Source organism: Curcuma longa, unplaced genomic scaffold (assembly GCF_044706935.1).
Source record: "Curcuma longa cultivar G26 ecotype Majalengka, Jawa Barat unplaced genomic scaffold, ITB_CL_G26_1.1 contig_24408, whole genome shotgun sequence".
Taxonomy (NCBI): domain Eukaryota; kingdom Viridiplantae; phylum Streptophyta; class Magnoliopsida; order Zingiberales; family Zingiberaceae; genus Curcuma; species Curcuma longa.
Window position 1 is genome coordinate 1 of NW_027432409.1, and position 25,131 is coordinate 25,131.

The 25,131-nt window shown below is 35.5% G+C and overlaps 2 protein-coding genes across 2 annotated transcripts; both read right to left on the minus strand.

Annotated features, from left to right (window-relative positions):
* Positions 1-2,619: 2,619 nt before the first annotated feature.
* On the minus strand, positions 2,620-8,838 carry LOC141818334 (chromatin remodeling protein EBS-like). Its single transcript, XM_074705855.1, has 5 exons — positions 8,538-8,838; positions 8,109-8,451; positions 7,929-7,997; positions 5,114-5,252; positions 2,620-3,131 (listed from the first exon to the last, which is right to left on the minus strand). The coding sequence occupies exons 1-5, from the start codon at positions 8,608-8,610 to the stop codon at positions 3,105-3,107; spliced, it is 651 nt and encodes a 216-aa protein (XP_074561956.1). The 5' UTR covers positions 8,611-8,838; the 3' UTR covers positions 2,620-3,104.
* Positions 8,839-10,660: 1,822 nt separating this feature from the next.
* Positions 10,661-19,424, minus strand: LOC141818335 (uncharacterized). Its single transcript, XM_074705856.1, has 9 exons — positions 19,051-19,424; positions 17,868-17,968; positions 17,415-17,763; positions 13,632-14,486; positions 12,357-12,414; positions 12,210-12,271; positions 12,016-12,122; positions 11,832-11,919; positions 10,661-11,203 (listed from the first exon to the last, which is right to left on the minus strand). The coding sequence occupies exons 1-9, from the start codon at positions 19,186-19,188 to the stop codon at positions 10,916-10,918; spliced, it is 2,046 nt and encodes a 681-aa protein (XP_074561957.1). The 5' UTR covers positions 19,189-19,424; the 3' UTR covers positions 10,661-10,915.
* Between the last annotated feature and the right edge of the window lie 5,707 nt (positions 19,425-25,131).

Consider the following 25,131-nt stretch of genomic DNA (forward strand, 5'->3'; position numbering starts at 1 on the left):
CTCAACTGCTGAATGTTGTCACATATCTTGTTTCTATTTATGTGGGGGACTATATATCGGAAAAATGAATAGAAAAGTAGAGGTGGATGAAAGAGGAGACACGATTGTGAATGAGACTTTAGTCCAATATTAAGAGTTTTAAGGCAATATGGTTGGTTTATGATCTTCCACATGCATTGATGGTGTGAACATATGCATGGGAGAGACTCTCTCTCACGTGTGGAAGCGCACTAAACCAAGTTGACTCTTGTGCGAGCACAATTTGCGCGCGTTGAACGTCGAACCTATCGGGTCAAAAGCTTTCCAAGCAAATGAACCAATATTTTACCTTCGAGTACCATCTCAGTTCGTTGTGACCATCGGTGCTTGATGGCGATTATAGTTTTGTTGTTGTATCAAGCACCGCAGTTTACTTAGAAACTCACTCAGACTCGAGATTGCTTCTCGAGTACTCAGCAACACTCTCTCGACTCAACGCATAAGAAGCGACAACTCACTTAGCCAACTCAGTAGTCGAGCAATGGGTCCACTCGGAAGGTACTTGGAGAACTCGACTAGAGTGCTCGAATATTTGGTCCACTCAAGCGACAATGGTAGTCGGGTGAAGTTCTCTCCCAACTAGACTCAGTAGTCAAGCAACCAGTCTACTCAGCTGACTCAGCATTTGGAGTACTTGGCGACTCGATACATACTTGGTCGACTTTTCACTCGAAGTACTCGACACTTGGAGTATTTAATCAATTTGGCACTCGAGGTACTCGGCCGACTTTAAGGCCGATTCACTTACTCGTGCATGAACAACCTAGCAATTTGACCCTTCAAAATTGACAGTTTAAGATTATCAACTCAAATCACTCAACAAATAATTAGTCAAATTTAATTTGTAATTTTAATTCAATAAATTTGCTTCTATATCTGATAATAAGATTGTCAAATAAAAAAATAAAACAGAAAACTTAACATTAAAATAAAATTAATAAAAAAATATTTTAATATTAATAGAATTTTATAAGCATTTAAAAAAAACTATTAACAAAAAGATTAATGTGAAACACTACCAAGTTATTGATGTTGTTACATACTTCTATTTCTGATGTTCTAATAATTAATAAAAATCTAAACTGTGTGTTAACGATTTTAAAATTTTAAAGAGTAATTTAGAAAGAATATAAGTTTTGAAAGTCCAAATGAAAATTTCTCTACATTAAAACTAAAATATTCCTTTTAGATTAATGGCTAAATCTATTATTTAATTCATAACATCTTTTAAAAATTATCATGTATTTTAAAAATGATAATAATGTTTCTCATTTTTCTCTACTTACGAGAGAATTTAAGATGGCAAAATAAAATTGCCTTGTATATGGTAAAAAATGAGACGACTCTCTATATAATAAAAGTTCAAATTTCACTTAAAATATATTACATTGAAAGAATTTAAAAAAAATATTAAATCGTCTGTTTAGATCCATCTATATTTTTTGATTTATTTTGATGTTCAATAAAATTTTTTTAAGAATCGAATCGATCACCTCTAATATTAATAAAATAATAAAAATAAATATCTAAATTATTTGAAAAAAAATACACGATAAAATGAATCAGTTGATGAGGGCAGATGAGTAAATCTAGCATCAAACCTGGCCCATCTCTGAGTCCAATCAGACCGAGCTGCCCTAGTCAAACAAAACTTTTTCTAATAAAATTTAAAAATAAAGATTTAGAAAATTATAAGGCACATAAAGAAATCAAATAATATTGACTACTTACAAAAAAAAACTCCTTTTATCTATATCATAAAAAAAGCCCTTTTTAAAAATTTATTAAAATAATATCATAATCATAACTTCTACCTGAAATATTATCTTACATAAAGTAACATTATTTATTATTATTATTATTTTTTAATATCCAGACAGGACTCGATTAATCTAAAAGGTAAGTTGTCCCGTCCATCAAATAAATATAAAAATAAAAATAATTCATTATCTAATGTAATAGTGAATGTCTTAAATTTTTCATCCTATTTTATTAATATCCTTAAATACGCTGTAATTAAAATTCAAATAAAATAACGCTATTTTTAAACTAAAGATGAATAAAATCTCTCGATTAAATCAAAATAATCAACGGATCCAATCAAATTCAAAAATTCAATTAAAAAAAAATCCCGATCCGATCGCGATTTTAAAATTTTAAATTTAATTAAATCAAATATATATATATATATATATTAATCGACTGTTAATTGTTAATTGACTGTTATTTCATGAGCAATCAAATGTGATAACCAATCAAATTAAACAATTTTATATGAATTTGATTCGTTCAATTTTAATGAGACAAAGTTCAATCGATTTATTTTTTCAAAATATATATATATATAATTTATTTAATTTGATTTTAATCAAATATTCGTCCCTATTTAAAAATTACTTTATACAAAACAATTTTAAAAGTTATCAAACCTCAGATTTAATTTATATTCATACAATTAAACTGAGAATAAAATGATATTTTAAATATAAAACAATAGATGCAATGTCCTGTTAACCTTCTTTTGATTGTTCTCTTGTAAAAGAACAGTTGCTTAATTGGGTATTCCTTGTAATAAGAGAATAGCCCAAGCCAAGCCAGACCAGACTTTTCCTAGTGAAAGAATGCTAATTGCTTGATTGATTAGAGAGAATGTTTCGAAAAATCGACAAAGGGTGATCAGGTTAGCCAAACCTGTTTCGCGGTCCCTCATCGAATGGGTCGGTCCGAAACGAGAGTCTTTGTCGACAACATATGTGCTGTGAAGATCAGTCAGGGTTATCTCAGAATCAAACACTATCAGAAGTATTAGAGATGAAGTCACTGAAATCATCATTATGGCTCAAATGTAATAATAATAATAAGAAGGTGAGGATTGAGAAACACCATCATTTGATTCCTCCTCGAGTGCAAATATTACCACCTAAAACAATCACAAAGTGCATACAAGTGCAATGGTTTGGTTAATCTCCAAGCAGTTTTTTGTTCTCTGCACTGTACAATCTCATGGTGCCAGCATTATGATTGAGTTTTGCAGAATGCACACAACCATCTAAAGCAAGTACCACTTACCTTTTTCTTCTCTTAGGTTCAACCTGCAGCAATTGAATTTTTTTTAAAAAATAAAATAAACAGTGTAAAAACATGAAAAGTCCAAAAAAAATTGAATATTGACTATTGACAGAGAATGGTTCCCAAATAAAGTTCTTCATAATATGAAACACTTGGCTATGTTTCTGGTCAACTCCAAGTAGTGGGAGTTTGAAGTATTTGACCGATGTAAGCGAACCCTTATTCTTCGACATATTTCATTTGATTGGATTGAGCCTATTATTTAGTTCCAGCTAAGAGGATTACTCAGGTCTTAAGTTACTTTTAGTTGGATAAATTAGAATTTTCAGGTCTCCATTTGTGCCACACACTTTTAACCTCAATGGTGCATTTAGTGGGCCGAGCGAGTCGATTGGTCCTATCAGGCTAAGTGGGTGATTTCCTCTAAATCCGATGGAAGGTCTAATATCCGACCTGAATGAAAGAGGATATAGAGAAATTTTTTGAACCCGATTAAATAATCAAGTATGAGAATTTTCGAATTCGAGTATAGAAGCGGATCTAGTAAAATCCCACCCATACCTGACCTGAAGACCCATGTTGGTTTTCAAAATCAATACCACAGTTGGTTTTCTCTAGTTCGACAGAAAATTTTGGATTATTCGGTTTAACCGAATTAAGAGTTTTAAAATCAAAACCAAATCAAATTATCCGAAATAATTTTAAAAAAAAAATTATAAAATAACCGAACTGAATTTTTAAATTAGATTAGTTAATTCAGTTTAACTGAACTTTTGCTTCGATAAATATCCAATCCTCCCATGGGTATGGGAATAGGGATGAAAGTTAAATACTTGAATGGGGATGAGGACGGAGAATATGAAATTCGACTCAAACCTGACCCATTGTCATCCCTACAAGTAGCGGACCTTGAGCAGCCCCACAAGGTGGGTTGGGTGAGTCAATCAAACTGTGAGAGGAGAGCAATGGACTAGTTAAGTAGGGGAGATTGGTCGACTCAACCTAGATAGATCATGTGAGCTAGACAAGTTAGACAAAGCATTGTTTTATTGTTGTGAAAAGTATTATTTATTCCTGGTAACATTCTTACAAACTAAATATGTGAATATTCTATTCTATTCCATAATCCAAACTAAGAATTATTCATATTTTATTCTTTGTTTATTTCATTCCATATTTATTCAACTTTTCTAACTATAAATTCTATCGATCATCTATGGCAATGTCAATATTATGGTTTCTCTTATTCTACATAGCTACACCTAATAATATTGTTCTTTTCTAGCAACTCCAGAAATGGATCTTAGTGATCTTTTTCTAACTATTTCTTTGTGATCTTATCGTCAAGTATGGTCGGTCACCACAATCTTCGAACTTATCCTAGAGGCACAACACAATACACGACTTAAAATCTCCTCACTTATAATCAATGTTTACACTATTAATAATATATTCATTAGTATCTCTTGATAATTAATCCAAGATAAGTAGCTTGAGCATCCAACTTAATTATCTACATGATTCTTATCTTAAAGTCGATCGTAGCATGAAATCAACCAAGATGAGATTAGATAGGGCTATCCAAACCAAAATCCTTCAACTTTGCTATGATTACAATTTCAAAGGGCAATCTACACCGAAAATCCTTAGAGCAAATTGTGAAACTTCCATGAGTACCAGAAACAACAAAATGAAAACTGAGAACTATGCTAAAACTAATGATCTGAATATAAAACCAGAAAACGAGAATAAACGAAGAAGATGGTGTTTCAAAAATGGTTTATTTCCACCAAAATTGTGAGAGAATTATCATTGTCATCATACTACCTAGTACCAAAATCTCGTAGTAAATTCCCTCCCTAAAACCACTAGAAAGAGCATAATCTTTTCCATGACAATTACCACATGAACATGGTCAAGTAGGAATCCATGTTTACTTATTTTTCTAAATAAGTGTAATTTCAATGATTAAAATAATTGAACATATAAATACTACAAATATTACCTTGGTTTCAGAAACTGTCGACTCTGGATATCCATTCGATGATCTTTTCTCATCAGCCTCTGAGTCACAGTCTGAGCAGAGAAAATGTTCTAACTTTTTTGCTTGTTCAATAGTCATGCCCATGCAAGATGGATGGAACCTATTTGAATAATCATTATTTAACTCAGAATGAGCCATAGTAAAGTCAGAGGTGTAAAAAAAGAGAAATAACCCTGGTCATTGACAGAGGAACTCAAATTCTAAGAACTGATCCTCTATAAATATAGTAACTAATAGGACCTCATCCCATGGTACAAGAAAGCATAAGATAAAATCGGTAATTTTCTATGCATTATATCATCATTCCGAAGTAATAAACATGCTTATTTTTCAATCATGCCACTAAAGTAAGATATAGACCATATACTTCCTTGTCATAATTTTGGAATAAAACTCTTATAGTGGCAAAAGGCGTTGCATATGGAGATTCTGTCAAAAGAAAGTACATCGATAGCTTTAAAAAGAATACAATGGTAAAAGGCTCAAGCAATATTCCACATTGACTTGTGTACAAACATTTGAGCCTAACAAAAGTATATGGTAACTGAAGATGATAAATGCAAACAATCAAAACTAGCAAACAAAAAGGAAAACCTCTGGCGCAGACAGGTTAAAAAGATTATTGGATTTATCTCCCAAGAATTGATTGGCTAACCGACGGGGCTAATTACTAGAGAGTCATTCAGGTTTCCTATAACCTATAGTCTTGAGATCCTACTGAAAAACTGTATAAATAGGCACATCTATCACCAATTGCAACACATAGTCTTTGGACAATAACTGTAATTATAGCTAGAAAAATGTTACTAGATTTAGAGGCTTGAAAAATCACATGATGTAAGTTTACTTGGTTCAAAAAGATATTCACACACATATTTTGACGAGTATCCATCTGTAAGGTCTTGTTAAGCATCTGTAGAACAAATACATGAACAGATAACTAAAAGGAATAGTATGGTAAGACCCATTCATGCACAATAAAGGATGCACAATAAACAGTACTTGGGTGGGTGTAACAAAACTATATGGAGAAGAAGCCACAAGGAAATGCTTCAAAAAAGGGCCTATATAGGAACACACAAACCCTGACTTTTAAGTGACCCAGAAAGAACCCTAGTCCACTTTCCTCAAAAAGGTTTCCTACTTTATATTGTTTCTACCTGGTTGGTATGGATGAGAATCAACACCAAAAACTGAAAAGCCAAACTGGAGCAAGCAAAACCAAACTGAAAAAATTCAATAAATACAATTTAACTGTTTTGTTTTAATTGAAATTGTTGAAGAGTTCGGTTCTTATTAGATTTTTTAGTTAGGAACAATGCTAAATCAATAGATAAGGACATGTATGTATACATACACTAACAAAGATGATAGCATTTAGTTTATTATATTATGAACTTTCTTAATATTAAAGATAAAAATTTTATTTTAGTCTAACCGAACCAAATTGAAACCTATCAGATCAGTTTACTTTTGTTTGGAAGCTAAAGCTTATCGGTTTCCATTTGATTTCGCTTTGGACATTTTAGCATTTTGATTTGTTCTGGTTAAAAGGAGAGCCTTGACACAACAGTAAAATTGTTGTCATGCGATCTGGTGGTCATGGGTTCGAGTCGAGGAAACAATTGTAATATAGGGTAAGGCAATGTACAATAGACCCTTCCCCGGGATCTACATTGGTAGGAGCTTCGTGCACCAAGTTACCCTTTCTTATTTGTTCTTGTTAGAAATTCCTCTACTATATCAATATAGCTAATCTATACCCACTCCTATTGGTTTGAAACAAAGACAAAATGGAGTAGGATAAAGGAAGAGTAACAAGTTGCGAAATTGTGATACTGATACAAATCGCTCAAATTGGATCAATATCAATAAAGGTCAATCCAATACTTCTCAAGAAATTGATAATCTCACAAACATAGATAGAGAAGTTCTAAAAAAATAGAGATTCAAAGAATTACCTAGAATGAGTTTATGATCCAATAGAAAATTGACGAAATAGATCAAACTTGGTAAAATTGAGGTGGAAATTAATGGAATCAATTGAAGTTTGGTTGAATTAGGTTGAATTTGGAAAGTTAATAAATCTAACCTTCCTTTTGTTGATCTTAGTTTGAATCCTAGTGAACACGATTGGAAGGAAGGAGTGTAAATCTCTATAGCTCTTTCAAATTCTAGTTTAAATAGCTTAGCCTTGCTAAGGAACAAGATTGTTACGAGATCAAGTTGTCAACTTTGTTGTTGCTCATGATCCACCACTTAGACCTAACACCTCATCCACTCATCCATCTTTTTGCTTGTTACGAGATCAACCTGATTTAGATTATATAGATGTTTAGAGGAAGCTAAAGACAGAATTTCAATTCAAAGGAGCATAACATGCAGCGGCAACCTAACAATTGAACTTAATTGAATTGTTCTTTATCCAACTAAGTCATTCCTTCAAGCATATTTGCTTTTTTTAGTTGTTTATTAGTTTACTATATTTTCTCAACTTTTCTATCAAGTATATATCTTGTTGATCCTTTTTGAAAATAGCGGTCTTCTTTAGGAATTCTGCAACATGAAAGGCTAAGCCCACGTTGGAGAAATTCCCCAACTTCAGCATGTTGAATCATACGTGCATGCATAGGCAATCATATTTTCAACTTTAACAAACTGCCAGAATTGTTTTTTTTTTCAAGTTCTGTTCCACCTCCAAACCCTAGCTAGCTTGAAGCAATTATAGAAAAGACCAAGTCAAGCAACACATGAATGAGTAACCAAACTCACTTACCAATCCTTGCATCCATCACACTGGACCATCAGATCATCAGGGTTGTAAGGCATCTCACACTTGCAATATCTGAAACAAAAACAAGTAAAAAAACACAAACTTGACAGGTAAAAATCCAATGACCAAAAAACTAGGATGACAAATAATGAAGAAAATAGATGCACAGCAGGCAAAGCCTACACTGCAACGCGATCAGGCGTGAAAGCTCCAGTGGCCGCCTTGTACTCAAAGCGGCAGAAGTAGTCCTCGGCGCCGACATTCTCCAGCTTGGTGTAGTTCTTAAACGAGTGTACAATGCACTTCCCCTCGATGGTGTGCGCGCTCTGCACGTCGTAGTGATCAGAGAGGAACAGCTCCTTGGCGCCGTGGAACAGCCGCCGGCCGCCAATGGACTCCTCGGGGCGGTAATACCACCTGACCTTCACCCGCACGTTGTTGCGGTGGTCGGCCTCGATCTTCTCCACCTTCGCCACGTACGGCGGCTTCTCCGACTCCGACGGCCGCATCAGCACGCAGTCGCCGACTTCAACATCCCCCCGCGCGAACCCACAACAAAAATCAAATCGCCTGGCGAAATAGATCCAAACGGAGGAAGCTACGAGGAGATACCTTTGACGACCTTGTTTGTGCCCTTGATGGTGTAGGAATCGAGGTCCTTCTTCCCGGGCTTGGTCTTGGCCATCGGCTGCTGAAATCGCGACAGATGCAAACTCGGAGTGGGGAATCAGGCCGGATGAGCGCTTGCACCGGCGACGGTGGGGAGAGTGGCGATCGAGCCGGAGCAGAGGAGATCGAACGGAGGGCGGATCGAAACCCTAGAGAGAGAGAGAGAGAGAGAGAGGGATGGACTTTGGTTGGTTCCGGCGACAGCGCGAGGTGGCAAAGAAATGACTGACTCGAGCTGTTTTACTACAACGCTACAAACTCGCTCATGCTTTCCCTTTTTCGCTTATTATTATTGGACTCTTCGCAATTGTGCAGTAAGAGTAACGGCAAATTTTTGGCAAACTGATTTTTTTTTAAAAAAAAAAAAAGAAAAATTAAAAGAGCGGCTCAAATTATATAAATTGTCAAAAAAAAAAAATCATCATCATGTCTCGTAACATATTTTATCTGAGAAATATTTCTTATTTTAATATATTGCTATAACAACTACACAGGACAATTATAATATCATTTTTTACTTTTTAATATTATTATGGTAGTTATTTAGATAATTATTATAATTATTTTAAAATAATTTTAATGAAATATAAATACTTTTGATAAATTAATAGAGAATATTTTAATATAATAATATTTAAAATTTAAGATTTAACTATAACTATCTAGTAATTATTAAATTATTAAATTATTAAATAACTTACTACAATATTATTGTATGTTATAATAGTTACAGAGTAGCTTATATACATCATAAAAGTTAAATCATAATTGTTATAATAATACTAAACGTAAGAATATTTTTAGAATAAAATATTTGATGAATAGTTCTTTTTAGGGATATAAACGAGCCGAGCTGCTCATAAACTATTCAAGTCTCAGTTCGAAAAAAAAGTCGTTTGAGTTTGTTCGATTAAGTTAACGAGCCGAGCTCAAGTCTGATTTCAAGTTCGAAAATATTATCGAGCCGAACTTGAACTTAACAGTATTTGATTCGTGAATTTGCAAATATATTCATTTAAAGGCTCACAAACGTGTTCGTTAAAAGGTTGTTCGTGTATATATATATATATATATATATATATATATATATTATAAATATTATATATTAATGAATCAAGTTTGAATTAAGTTCGTTTAACTTTTAAATGAATTATTTTCGAACTGAGCTCAAATTAAATTCATTTAACTTTAAAACGAATCATTTTTAAACCGAATTCAAGCCATTCACGAACTATTTAAATTCAAAACGAGCCAAGTTTGAGCTTAAAAATTAAAACTTGAATCAAACTCGAACCGAACTCAAACTTAGAAAAAATCGAGCTCGAACCTCTTACTGTTTAGCTCAGTTCAATTAAATCCAAAAGAACTTCTTTTGGATTTTTTTTAAAGCATCCTTTTAATAATTTATATAATAATTTATATAATTTGAAATGCTCCTATGATTTCGTATAAATGGAGGATATTATAGAAAATTGATGCATAATTTAATAATTTAAAAAATAATAAGAAGAAGAAATTAAATGTTGTGATAAAATAAATTAATTAATTAAAAAAATCAAGGAGCCTTCTTATTATTAGATTTATCGTAAAAAAAATATTTCATCAGTGATCTTGACTTTACACTACTAACGAGATTCAGTGACCTTTCTATTACTTGGATTAACTTATGAGGCGAAGCTAGACTGTGCTCTTAAGTTTTGTCAAGAGATTTAGTCGATTGAAGTGATCTGTAGCTCCCAATCTAAAGAGTATTTTGATGGTGAAGAACCCATTGAATGGTTTCGCGGATAACACTTAGTGTTTCTATGGAGAAGCATATATACGCGAAGCGAATTCGACTAGCCGCGAACAGATTGGATACATCTATGAAGCTCAACTTTCTATCAAGTTTGAATACTTTGCGACGAAAATGTTGAATGGTTTCAGCAACGTACCGGCGGATGACGAGGAGCCAAAGATAGCTTCGCCATGATAATGCTGAATGGATTGTGCGCCAAGTGAACCGATACACCTGTGTAACTACAAAAATAGGCATATTGTTATTCATCACCATTGCAAGTAATTCATAGATATCGAATTCAAAGAGTATAATAATGCCGAAAAAATGATACAACTGTGAGACTTCCTTTCATTTACAGAAAAGTTTCTGGGCGCGAAGAACCGATGCAATTGATGGATGAGCGAAAAAAGGTTGAATGAATTGACTCATCCTGAGAAAGCTTAGATCTATATAGGCTCTGGCTAACTTTCAGATCCCTGCACTTTGTTTCGCATCGGCAAAACAGAGTCAAAATGTGGCGGCGACCGGGTGAATGAAACAGTTAATTTGAACCGGAGAGCCCGGCAGTAGGTTTGGGGATGGTCCGAACATAAGTGAGACTCCTAGCGGTTGGAGACTGCACATCAGATGTTTGAGAAGGTTTAGCATCCTCTCCAGAGGTCAAGGTCGATGTTTCACGCTTCCATTGCAAACTCCTGGCGCCAGGTTTGATCGGCAGGCGGCCTCTCGGGTACGGCCTTCGGCCAAGTCGAGACGGAAATGGTGCTCCACGAGCCAAGCGTGGCCACGGTAACACAGGAGCAGCTTCATAAGAGCTTCTGCGAACAACCTTTAATGAACAACCAGATAACCCATGTCAATATATTTATATATACACTAATATGTAGATCATCATCGATCATTAAGGAGTGTTTGTCCAAACTATATTTGGTCGGCTACGAAAATCGTATACCTCCGTTAAGCTCTATAGAAGGCAATATGATGTAGCTGGGAAAAATCGACACTGCCGTTGAATAACAAGGATGAAATTTTGACTAAAAAGCACTAGAAGTTCAGTAGCATGAGCAAGTCAACTATTTTACAATCATAAAAAAAATTTAAGCAGAGCAAAAAAAATTGACGACCAATGAGTGACTAACCAAAGGTTCAGTGGATCAAATCACAAATGGACCTGAACCTCAATCCAGCCAAGTTTATTATAATCTAGTTAACATAAAAAATCTACCTAAATCGTTAGTTATGAAACATCAGATTTATATAAAGCCAGTAAACAAAATAATTTATTAGCATGAACATTAGAATAACTTGCAAGTACTTGATAAATGGAGGAATCTAGGTTGTTATTGGATGTATTTGCTGTTAGGGTAGGTTAAAATATGAAAAAGAATTATTTTCCTATCCTAATTCAAGTACTGTAAATTGTTTATGGGTGTTTTTTAATCATAATGGAGACTTGCCTTCAGGATCCGGGACATAAACGAAGTGCCGTTCAATGACAATGCCGAATCTGCTGATTCTTTCTTTAGGAATTCGACATATGCTGACCTGTTGAAAGACAAAAAGAAAAAGAAAAAAGTTTAGAATTCATGTGTTGAACTAGAAATAACAAGGAGAACGATATGAACTGCTCTTATTGTTTACCCTGTAGGTTGACCAGTAGTAGCATCAGTGATGATGATTACTTTAAGCACGTCTCCGAACTTGTTGAAATGACGGGAAAGTGTATCTTTAGTTGCAGCAAAGTGAACCTATAAAATCCAATCAATGCAGATCAATTCCACTGCTTTCCAATATTCACCTGTTCGTAAAAGAGAGGGAAAAAAACAGATACTTGCATTGCTAACAAATAGAGTTCGAGAATCTCCATCGTCCAAAGGACGGCCAGTAACATATGAACCTATGATTTGAAGAACTTGCTCATTAATCATTAATAGAACACTAGTTGTGATTCTCAGTGGCATAAAAGTTAGAATTCAGTATACCTGGTACTGATAATTGTTTCTGAGTAGATTGCCTTTGATCGTGAGCATGTTTAGTTTCCTGTAGTTATCATTGTATAGACAGACAAACATGTTACATAAATTCAAATCACATTTAGTCACTTGAGAACAAAAGTAGATAATATAAAATTTTGACAAAACTGTATGGCATTTAAAAACTAAAGTCTCTTCACGAACAAATCACTCCAAAACCTAAAAGATTTGCAGGATGCTAATGTAGATGATCAGATGGAGTGGAACTGTGGTATTCTAAATCAATAAACAAAGAAACCAATATCTACTAGACTAGAATGATGTCAAGATTTGGCTAGACGTCACAAAATCAACAAAAACTGGGCTCAAGCCTGGAATAGCTGTCCCAGCTTTATCCATTTGGCATCTTCATCATGCTGACATCTTCTTACCATGCAAATACTAGATACCCGAAAAACCCTTCATAAATTAAAAAAACAGTCGGCTAAGCCCAATGGGATGTCCTAAAGTTGAATATGTTTGAAGATGATTAAAACAAACAAGTCCAAGTCAAGACTTTAAATGTCAACCTCCTGTCAAAAAGACAATTAAAATGTGAGCATTTCTGCCAATCAACCATAAAAAATGCAGATAATGGTCACCAATCCAAGTAGGATTGATATAGGACCTTTTGGCAAACACCAATCAGGTAATGACATTATCTAGCCTTTCCATCCTGGTTTTTTCTTAAAAAAACATTGTTTCGGTTTAAACATTCACTCAACTATTTTCCTTATGCTTGAGGTTACATTACACTGATACACTGGGTGCTATAACCTTCTTTACTCTCTAGCATACCAATAGTTGCATCAGACTAGTATTTTTTCAAGAATGTATGATAGGGACGCCTGAAGTTTGACTCAAAGTTTAATCAAGAGTGCTTAATATGCTGTAAGGTCTGAATGTGCTAGAAACTTGTATGAGAGAAATTCTAGGAAATACAAAACGAACTGTGCTTAAAAGGCTCTAATGTAGTAGTCTAGTGCCTAGCAACAGTAAAGGGCAGGTGATGATAATTTGTAAGGAAAGGTCTGAAGAACTAATAGAGCATCAAAACCCAGAGCATAAACTTTATACATCTCCCCCTGCCAAATCTAATATTTTCCCTTGGACAATAGTTAGGATTGGACAAAACAGGATGATGAAAATAAAGAATTTCAATTTCTGCCAACAAAAGAAAGTGTTTTGGACTACAATGAGCACAACACTAATTGGTTGATGCTTCATGTCGACAAGCACACTTACTTTCGTATTCTGAGATGAGAAAACATCATTGTCCTTGAGAAACTTGACATTCTGGCTTCCTGCACCTTCACTGTTTTTTACAGCGACTCGATTCTCTACATTGGCATCATCACCGGCAACTAGATAATGTGTTTCAGTAGCAGAACTGCTCAAAATCTTCTTAGATGTCATTGCTAGCGAACCAGTGCCATGTTCCTGCTCCAACAATCTTTTTTTATTTGATATTTCTTCAGCTACAGCACGAGGTTGCATGATCATTGACTTCACATCTCTATTAGACGATGAAATGCCTAGCAGTGAATCTTGATCTTGCTGGCTAAGGTGGCTAACATCAACAACATCATCGCATTCATTATTTTCTAAAACAAAATCATCTGCCACATCAGTTTCTTTCTCTAATATGGACATGTTGTCATCAAAGCTAGCATATTCATTTCTGTAATGTTGATCCACATATTGTGGCTCTGAAACTTTACCAATAGGATCGTACTCACCGTCTTCAAGATCTAATCCAGTAGTAACTGGCAGCCGGTTAACACTCTCTTCCATCTTTTCGTCATTACCCAATCTATTGAAAACACTACCAACTGACCTAACCCTGGTTACATCTTCAGCAGCTTCAGCAGCAGCTTTCAAAGCAATTGATAGAGTACCCGGTGCTCTTAATTCTGATCTTCTATGGAATCTTGCTTCTAGCAGAGAATTTGTAGTGCATGTTGAAACTACTGAGCAAAGTCTTTTCGAAGCTGGCTCAGCCCTAGCATTTGACTGTTGCACAGCCTTTACAGCATCTCGAACGGCAAATTGAAGAAGACGGCGTGGAGCACCAATCACTGGATAGGAAGCTGCATCTCTCTGTCAACGATACATAATAAGCAAAGGAAAGAGCATTTAAGATAATTAAACATGTAAAAACATTAACACAGTACATTACATCAATAAACGAGTATAAAATTCTTCACATTATCAAGGATTAAACATAAAAAAAAGTAGTTCAAACAATTCAACATTATAAAATTCATTATCCCATGTATAATTTATATGGGAATGGTTTTACAAAATGTAACAAAATGGTGAATGGACAGGAACAATTTTACCATTCAATAGTGTTAAGATCCTAACCCAATTTCCTTTGCTTTCTTCAACATATTTGCAACCAAAACAATTGTATACATACACACACAACATATATAACAATGTACTTTATGGGTCCTTTTTTCCATTTGCTAACCTATATTGTCACAGCACCCCACCTCCCCAACCAACTCATTAGCAACCATGGCAATGGATAAGGAGCGCACACGGTTGATGTTCTTTTGAATGGAACAAGCATGAGTTGTTGGGTTGAATGACCCAGGCAATTTCCATATAGGGCAATTTCCATATAGGGATCTGTTAGGTGTAGGAGGTTTGATTCAGTTATGAGATGGAAGAGACTGCAAAAGTTACATGTAGTTCTGTAGTATAGGACTGAACATCAATAACATTTTAAGTTTTCTAAAAACTGTTCTCCCTTGAGGTTTTAAGTCCCAAAGTCCCAACTACCTCTAGAAAATCTTGTTTATATTCGTCTAAAAATAAAAGAGGCAACCCGGTGCATGAAGCTCTCACCAATGCGGGTTCCCGGGGAAGGATCGGACCACATTGGATCTATTGTACGTAGTTTTACCTTGAATTTTGCAAGAGACTATTTCCGCAACTAAAACTCGTGACCTCAAGGTCACATGACAACAACTTTATCGTTGCGCCAAGAAACAATAATTATCTGTCAGAGTTTGACATGCTTATTTTTTTGGGAACAAACTTGCACATCCATGAATTAGCTAATTCTCTAGAAAATCATACTTTCATTGGTGACTCGAAAGAAAGAAAGAGATTTGGAACCTAAACCATCAATTATGCAAAAAATCCTTCAGGACTCCATTTGTATCAAATAATTCAGCTGCAGATGATGATAAAGCTTTTAATACAGAACAAGTGTGGGAGGAGAGAGGACAGGGGGAAGAGAAAGCAAAGAGAAGGTGCAAATGAAAAGCATGATCAACTAAATATATTAGTCCATTTACTATATGTCTTACATAGTCATTAGATAACTGCATGTAAAATAGGAATTACCCACTAAACCCACAGTCCAATATAAGCCAATTATTTATATAAATGAATGTCAAATTTAATTTACATTGCATCATTACCATTGCAAGTGGAAATTGACTTTGATGAGCTGAATCGAAGCAATGAAATGACTTGAACATGAATTGTAGGTGTGTTGCTTCTTGTAGTTTATCATAGGTGGCAGTCAATTGGATGCTCAAAGTCATGATATGGAGTAGGCAAAGAGCATAGTCTCCTTTTTCAGTGATGAGATACAGCAATATAAAAGTGTAGGGAGATGCAACCATTCTATTCTAGTGCTGAGTGGCATACAGTCTATCAAATGGCATCGGTAACAATCAACACCATTCAGTGGAGGGGAAGGGGAGAAAGAAGAGGAAGAAGAAAGGAGGAGAAAAGGATGAAGAAGTGGAGAAAATGAGGAAACACTAGGCCAATTTGTTTTGCATAAATATGCTTTGTATATATAAAACACTTCCCAAGGAAAATTTTAAACAAATTTTGCCACCAACTCCTCCACTGCCAATGCCACCTTCCCCAAGCCAGGGTTAGAATCTAACATCGCAGGGAGCCTGGACGACAAGATGCTCACCTCACATCCACTGATTGTGTGCCACAAGTGCAAGGCTACAGGACAGCTTGCGGAAGGCTATTGGACCAATGGGAGGCTTGCATTAGGATCACGAAGTGCTCGTAGAAGTCTGCCAGATTAGGTGGAGGGAGCTCTGTTGGAAGGACAGAGGATTATTGGAAGGGCAGAGGTGATTTTTTGGCTTTGTTCTACATCTCAACGACCATGCAAAATGGTATGTCTTGCATGTCTTAGGTGAGATGACATGATATCTTATCCCAAGGGGAGATGAGGGGAGATGGGTGACATAGGTGATTATAGTAAGTGCAAGGATACAAGCCAATACAAAGTTCTGGAGTTGTGTAAATCCAACTACTTTGTTTTCATCAAAGATAAAGAAGGTTTTTTTTTTCCTTTGTAACTTCCCACTTGGTTGTTGTAGAGGACTTTCAGATTGCAAAGGAATACAAGTCAAAGCTTGCAAAATAGAGTTTGTAGCTAATAAGGAATTCTGTAATTCACCCTTTTTGTTATCTAATTATCAGAGCAACATTGTGAATGTCAACCCCAAGCCAGATAAAAAAATGGTAGGTTGTTGTAGTCCCTGATGCTAGCAAAATAATTGTCAACAACTTAGTGAACATAAAGTTAAATAGTGGAACAAAATTTAGGAACGTAACTCTAAATAGCTGAGAATCATAGTTTCTTGTATAGAGTCTTTTAGCAGAGGGAATTGTCCACCTACAATGTGGCACATGTTCCCAACATGATTAATACGATTGAGGAAGTAGGATGGTGTCTGCTCAATGGGGAAGGAGAAGATACAAAACTGGAGCTGGAGGAAGAGAGAGAGAGGAAAAAAAAAGAGGATACCCTAAGAGAATTAACTCAGAATCAATAAAATACATCCCCGGGCACTGTAATAATTGTTATAAGGCATTAGACAATAATTATTCACTAATACAACTAAACAAACTTAGTGCCCATACTACACCTAGTCGCCAATTACAAGAACAACCCATTCAATTAATTTGGTTCCTACTACACTTTTACAAGTGAAAAGCAAAGCCTACCTCAAAAGCGTACAGAAAGTTATGTACCTGTGGGCGATCATCATCTCTGCTCCTTTTTCTCGGAATGCGAGCTGTAGGTGAATGTGACTGCCCAACAACATTCAGTCTAGACACTTCCTCCTCTGCATGCAAAATATTGGTCACCACACTCCGAAGAGGAAATGCTCCATTATTATCATTTGTTTTCCCTTTCCACCCTCTTCCATGGCTATTTCTAGTGTTTGAATCAGTTTGAGCAGTAATTTTCTGATCCTCCTGAGAACTCTGCATTTCAGACGGTACACAAGAAATGGGTTTAGACTTGGCCACTTCATCAGGAATAGATTGGTTTGGTTGTGTATACAAGTGTATATTTGACGATAGATGATCCCACAACCTATAGAACAGAGATTTTATAAATAACAGTAGATAGATAAGAAAATATTAGAATATACTTTATGATGGAAACAGATAATCTTACACAATGATAAGAGTTCATACCAGGAGATAAAAGTGTCACTATCATCCCCCAAAAACACATTCAGCTCCTTCCTAGCTTCATCTTTGCTACGACCATTCCTGAGCAAAACTACAACATAGTCCTGCCAATGTGAAGTTAAAATACAAACTAAGCACTACCCAGAAAAGAATAAAATTTAATGCTTAAATAGCTAAATCAGTAAAATGTTGTAAAAATAAATAAATGGATACAAAAAAAAACGAAAACAACACAGTAAAACAGCAACAGAAATTCTTCCATCATCCATGTACATTAAGAATGAAACTAATTTATCTTTGAAATTCGAGATTTTATGAAAAGCCAAAAGTTGAAGAGGAGACAACCACTCAAAGACCAAGGAGAAAAAAAGGAATAGATGAGGCACAAATGAGAGAATGAGACAAAATGAGTTAGCCTTCACTTTCGTGGATCCCAGTAAGGTGACCACAAATGGCACAATGATAAGAATAGGTGAAGTGCCAGAGTTGGAATTTTCCATCTATTGAAACAATTGGTCCAGTTCGTAACAATAGGAAGTGTGTCCCGTACTAACATGGCATAGGCTTACCATTGTCTCTCAGGCCATTACCCATTTAAGGTCATATGTGACAATTGATATTACAATATAATGTATCGAACTATTAGAGGAAGCTACATGTTGTGACACTCAAGTACGAGGAAAATCCTGTGTCATCGTGAGGGAATTCTTTGACGAAGGCATAGTTGTTAGTGCAAAAAAGTGAGCTTTGGCATGTAAAAGAGAAAAACTACTATGGCATTGTAAATCCAATCACATTGCGAAGTCCAAGGCATAATGTTACTTGGGTCAACTGGAACATTGAGCCCTAAGATTCAGACGTCAGGTGAACATTGTCACATAATAACAAAAATAGAACAACTTTAAATGAACTATCAAGCTAAAGAATCATCTTACAGTAGCATCCCCTTGTTTAATCCCCCAAAATTTGATATTCATATATTAGCAGGGAACAAAACGATCAATGTCTCCGAAACAACCAAAAAAATCAAAAACTTGTTTGTTCGGATTAGTTGTCTATAGATTAGATATTAGAGGTTCAGTTTTCGTTCCCTCCCAAACTAAGGAAAAACAAAGCCTTTCCTCCGGCTAAAAAACCAATGTCTCAATCCAAACATGAAAAAAAGTGGTCGGGAACAAAACCTTACCACGAGTGTATCATCAGTATAATCGCCCATGAACTCTTTAAGCTTCTCCATCACCTTCGCATGCAGTCTCGATAAGCCATCCTGACTGAAACTGACCTTAAACGTCCGGTCATATCCGGCGCACTCGGGCCCGCCCATGCCCGAGTAGAAAGGCGATCAGATCAAAACCCTAACCCACCTTTTTCTTTCCTTTTTTTTTTACGGCGACCGACGCCTAAAACAATGAACCTATTCGCGACACCGAGACGGGGAGTTAACGCGAAGCGGGAAGAGGCGGGCGGCGGCGCAGTCGACGGCAAGCTAATGCACGGCGGCGGAGGCGTCGCCGGAGCAGCAGATCGGATTGGATTAGGGCTCCGCCTGGGCTCGACCGATTCGGTGGTGAACGTCGCGGCCCAGTCGTTTTTGGGTCAAACATTTTATTTTCAAGTACTTGTAAGGGATTAAATTGCGAAAACCCATAAATACCCTCCAATTATATAAAAGCTTAAAAATAAATCGAAATCACACTCCTCTTCTACAAAAAGTGGAATCCACCACCATCCCAAGGATCTCACACGATTGGCCCCATGACTATCTGTGAGGAGTAAAGGAGGGTATTATCTCGACTTCATCGAGATTCGAACCCTTGTCCTCTTTTGTAAGTCTGCTCCGTCGTAAGCAACTCAGCTATACTTCGGAAACTGATCGAAATCATATTCCTACTAATTCCATTTGCAGTCGCAGTGCATTCTTTTCTATAACTCTACTTCATCGTAATTATTTCAATTATGTCCCGAGGATATCATAATGTATCCTCAAACAATCAGATTATACATACATCCACAACAAATTCACAAGCAACTAAGTTCAATTCTCATTTATGATGATTAAATTACTAGTGATGCTAAGTGAGTTATCTAACTTCTTAACTTTAAATTGAATTTAATATGAAATAAATCATAAAAATTATTATTTAAATTTGACTTAATTTTTTTTTGATAAATTTAAATTTAATTCAAATTTAATTAGAACTAGATTCATATTAATGAACTTGCATGAAATTAAGTCAAGTCGAATTTAACATGAATTAAATCATGAAAATAATTATTTAAATTTGACTTAATTTTTTTAATAAATTTAAATTTAATTGGAATTTGATTCAGTTCTGAATTTGAATTTAAAATTTTTATATTCTTAATTTTATTTAGTTGATCAGTGAATTTAATATTATAATTTTTTTATTTATTTTAAAATTCTATTTATTTATTTATAAATTTGATAAGATCTTAATAGTCAAAAATTTTATCTGTGAATATTATTTATAAATAATTTATAATCTTTATTTATTCAGCTAATATATTTATTTGTGATTCACTTACTGACCTAATGAATAATGCTTAAGGTCATAAGGTAAAATAAAATACAATATCATAAGTTAAGAAATAGCTCAAGGACAGTATGTTTAGTAGGTTACTAAAATAAGAGAAATATGTAGAACCAAAATCGAAGTCGGCAAGGCCAAGAAAAAAAAACGATTACCAAAGAAGAGAAGAGAAAACCAAAACAATTGCAATCCTTTTTCTTAAAACTGAAAAAGAACCAAAACCTAGCCGAAAGGCTATTTGTCTCTCATTACAAAAACTGACGGCAACATTAACATATTTATAGGACTCAATTTACCCTAAAACAAAAATAATAGATTAACCTAATATAAATAGGAAATTACTAAAAAATCAAAACTTAGTTTATTATTTTTTTCCAACAGAGCCTCCCTTAAACTAAGTTTGCAACATTCTCCATGCCAAGCATTTTCTTCAATTTCATAAAAGTCTCCATCTTCAATCCCTTGGTAAAAATATCTGCCACTTGATCTTCACTCTTGCAATAATCAACTGCAATCTCATTCTCACGAACTAAGTCACGAATGAAATGGTACTTGATATCAATGTGCTTACTGCGACCATGAAAAACTGGATTCTTAGTTAACTCAATAGCTGATTTGTTATCACAAAAAATCATAGTCGAGTCATCTTGCTTATGTTGAAGAAATCCAAGCATCCTCCTCAACCAAATTGCTTGGGTGGCACAGTTTGATGCTGCAATGTACTCCGCCTCAGCTGTCGACAAAGCAATAACTGGTTGTTTCTTTGAGCTCCAAGAAAACACACCAGAACCAATAAAAAAGGCATATCCAGAAGTGCTCTTTCTCTCAACTGTATCACCAGCCCAATCACTGTCAGTGTATCCAAGAAGTTCAATTGGCTCACCCCTTGCATACAAAATACCATCTCCTTGAGTGCCTTTAATGTACCTTAAGATCCTTTTGGCTGCCTGTAAGTGTGATTGTCGAGGATTCTCCATAAATCTGCTGATGAGTCCAACACTAAAATTGATGTCAGGCCTTGTCGACGTCAAATACCTTAAACTTCCAACCAAGCTCTTAAAGTAAGTAGAATTCACTACACCACCATTGCCATCTTTAGTCAACCTCAACCTCTCTTCAGCCGGAGTCATAATCGAATTAGCACCATCCATCTTAAATTTCTTCAAGATATCACTCGCATACTTTCTTTGAGAAATAAAGATACCATGATCTGATTGTATAACTTCAATCCCAAGGAAATATGACATGAGACCCAAATCCATCATCTCAAACTGTTTAATCATTGCCTCCCTAAAGTCTGCCATCATCTTTTGATTATTTCCAGTGTAAATCAAATCATCAACATATAGGCAAATAATAAGAACATCACCAGCTGACGAGGACTTCACATATAAAGTATGCTCATACGGACACCTTTGAAAACCACTTTCAATAAAGAAGGTATCAATGCGCGTGTACCACGCTCTCGGAGCTTGTTTCAACCCATACAAAGCTCTCTTCAACCTATACACCATATCTTCTTGTCCTTTTTTAAGAAATCCAAGAGGTTGCTCCACATACACTTCTTCTTCAAGTACTCCATTTAGAAAGGCAGACTTTACATCCATTTGAAATATATTCCAACAATTTTGAGCAGCAAGAGAAATCACCATACGAATAGTATCAAGACGAGCAACAGGAGCAAATACCTCAAAATAATCAATGCCAGGTTTCTGCTTGTAGCCTTTCACTACCAACCTTGCCTTGTATCTATCAACTTCTCCACTGGGCTTGTACTTAGTCTTATAAACCCATTTGACACCTATGGGCTTCTTCCCACTTGGAAGTTTTGTGAGCTCCCAAGTGTTATTCTTCTCAATGGCATGAATTTCTTCATTCATTGCTTTCACCCAACAATCATTAGCAACAGCATCTTTAAAGTCAACAGGATCACAATCTGCAAACAAAGCAAAATTCACAACATCTTCATCAGTGAGACAGTCAACTGCATCTCCAACAACATAGTCATTCAAACGAGTAGGTAAATGTGGTTGCCTCCGCGGACGACCACCAAAAATAGAAGGATCACGAAATGGTTGTTGAGTTTGCTCCTCTCTCTCATCAACTTCATCCATATACATCGGCGCCGGTGGCTGTGGTGACTCAGGCTCTTCTTTTTTCCAATCCCATACTCCTTGCTCATCAAAAGTCACATCCCTACTAATGATTACCTTCCCGGTGTTTGGATTGAACAACTTGTACCCCTTTGTTTCACTACTATAGCCAATAAAGATACATTTCTCTGCTTTGTCATCCAACTTCTTCCTGATTGCATCTGGGACATGGGCATAAGCAACGCAACCAAATACTTTAAGATGAGAGATATTTGGCTTCTTACCGGACCACAACTCATAAGGAGTGTTTTTACGAATACTCCTTGATGGACACCTATTCAAAACATAAATAGCACAAGAAACAGCTTCAGCCCAAAACTCCTTTGGCATACTCTTTGCTTTCATCATGGATCTCACCATATCCATCACAGTACGATTTTTCCTCTCCGCAACACCATTCTGCTGAGGAGTGTACCTGGCTGTCATCTGATGCTTGATTCCACAGTTAGCTAAAAAATCATCACACACTGTATACTCAGTGCCTCTGTCAGTCCTCAAGGTCTTAATTAAATAACCACTTTGTTTCTCAACATAAGACTTAAAACTCTTGAATATTTCGCAGGCATCAGATTTATATTTCAAAAAATACACCCATGTCTTCCGGCTGAAATCATCAATAAAAGTAATGAAAAACTTATTACCTCCACGAGAAGAAACCTCAACTGAACACAAATCTGAGTGTATGAGCTCTAATGGCTGTCTTGCTCTCCAAACACTACCTCTTGGAAAAGAATCCCTGTGCTTCTTCCCCAAAATACATGCTTCACAATGTCTAGTGGTAAAATCAAGTGATGGTAATCCAGACACAATATTATTTCTAGCAATAAACTTCAGACCTCCAAAGTGAAAGTGTCCAAATCTCATATGCCATAACCAAGTCTCATCAAAACCAGTAGTGCTATAACAAGACAGATCAACATAACTAAGAGTGATAGGAAACAACCGACAATTGTTCATATCTACCTTAGCTATTAGCCCCAATCGTTCATCGCGAATTGTGCAAACACCACGTCTAAAATTAAGATCATAATTCTTCTCTTGCAACTGACCAAGACTCAACAAATTATGATGAAGATTAGGCACATAATAAACACCACCAATAGAACTCTTCTTACCATTTTTCAAAGTAATGGGAATGCTACCTTTACCCATCACAGGAACAACTTGATTATTACCAAACTTCACAGTGCTTCGAAAAGATTCATCAAGATCAGAAAAATTCTCCTTTTTTCCACACATATGATTACTACAGCCAGAATCAAGATACCAAACAGAATTTTTATTTTCCTCAGCAACACCAGCAGAAAACAAAATTGTTTCATGGTTATCATCACCAGTTTCAGCAACTTGAGCATGCCCATTTGTATTCTCAACCTTTGCACTCCAACAATCTTTTTTATAATGACCCAACTTTCCACAATTATAACAACGGACCTCACGTTTTTGAAATTGTTGACTATAATTGGAATTGTTAGAATTACCTCTTTGCTGAAATCGGAAATTACCCCTACCACGACCTTGGTAATTTCCACGGCCACCACGTCCACGAGCTCTAAAATTCTGACCACGAGCATGTGAATCACCGCCACCATTATTGGACTGTCCCTGTCCATTGACTTTTGGGGTCAAGGCTTGCAACACCTTTTCTGTAGAATTTTTTTCCATCGAATTCTCTAATCTTTCATTAATCCTGCTTTCATGTAAAATCAACGAACCATGCAACTCTTCAATGGACATCTTCGAAAAATCTTTCGTCTCTTGCAACACAGCCACAATATAATCAAACTTCAAAGGCAAACTGTTCAAAACTTTTTCAACAAACATCTCATCTTTAACCTCATAACCATTGAGTTCCATCTCGTTTTTTATCTCCATTAAACGAGAAAAATAAGCCTCAATTGTCTCTGTTTTCTCCATCATACATCCTTCAAATTTTCTCTTCAACGCCATCAAGTTGTTCCTTTGGACTCTGTCAATACCTCGATATGTTTTATCCAAAATATCCCACGCTTGTTTTGCAGTTTTAGCGGTGGAAATTTTGACAAACACAGACATATCGATTGCCTGGTGTATCTGAGATAAAGCCAAACTATCACGACTCTGATCATCATCATTTGCATCTTTCGCTAAATCTTCATTCACGTACTTCAATAATTTGTACGCTGTAAGATGTGTCTCCATCTGAAGCTTCCAATAAATATAATTCTGTTTTCCGGTTAATTTGGGAACCGAACAGAGAATACTTCTATTTGTCATGATCAATAATCGCCAACGCTCTGATACCACTTGTAGAACCAAAATCGAAGTCGGCAAGGCCAAGAAAAAAAAACGATTACCAAAGAAGAGAAGAGAAAACCAAAACAATTGCAATCCTTTTTCTTAAAACTGAAAAAGAACCAAAACCTAGCCGAAAGGCTATTTGTCTCTCATTACAAAAACTGACGGCAACATTAACATATTTATAGGACTCAATTTACCCTAAAACAAAAATAATAGATTAACCTAATATAAATAGGAAATTACTAAAAAATCAAAACTTAGTTTATTATTATTTTTCCAACA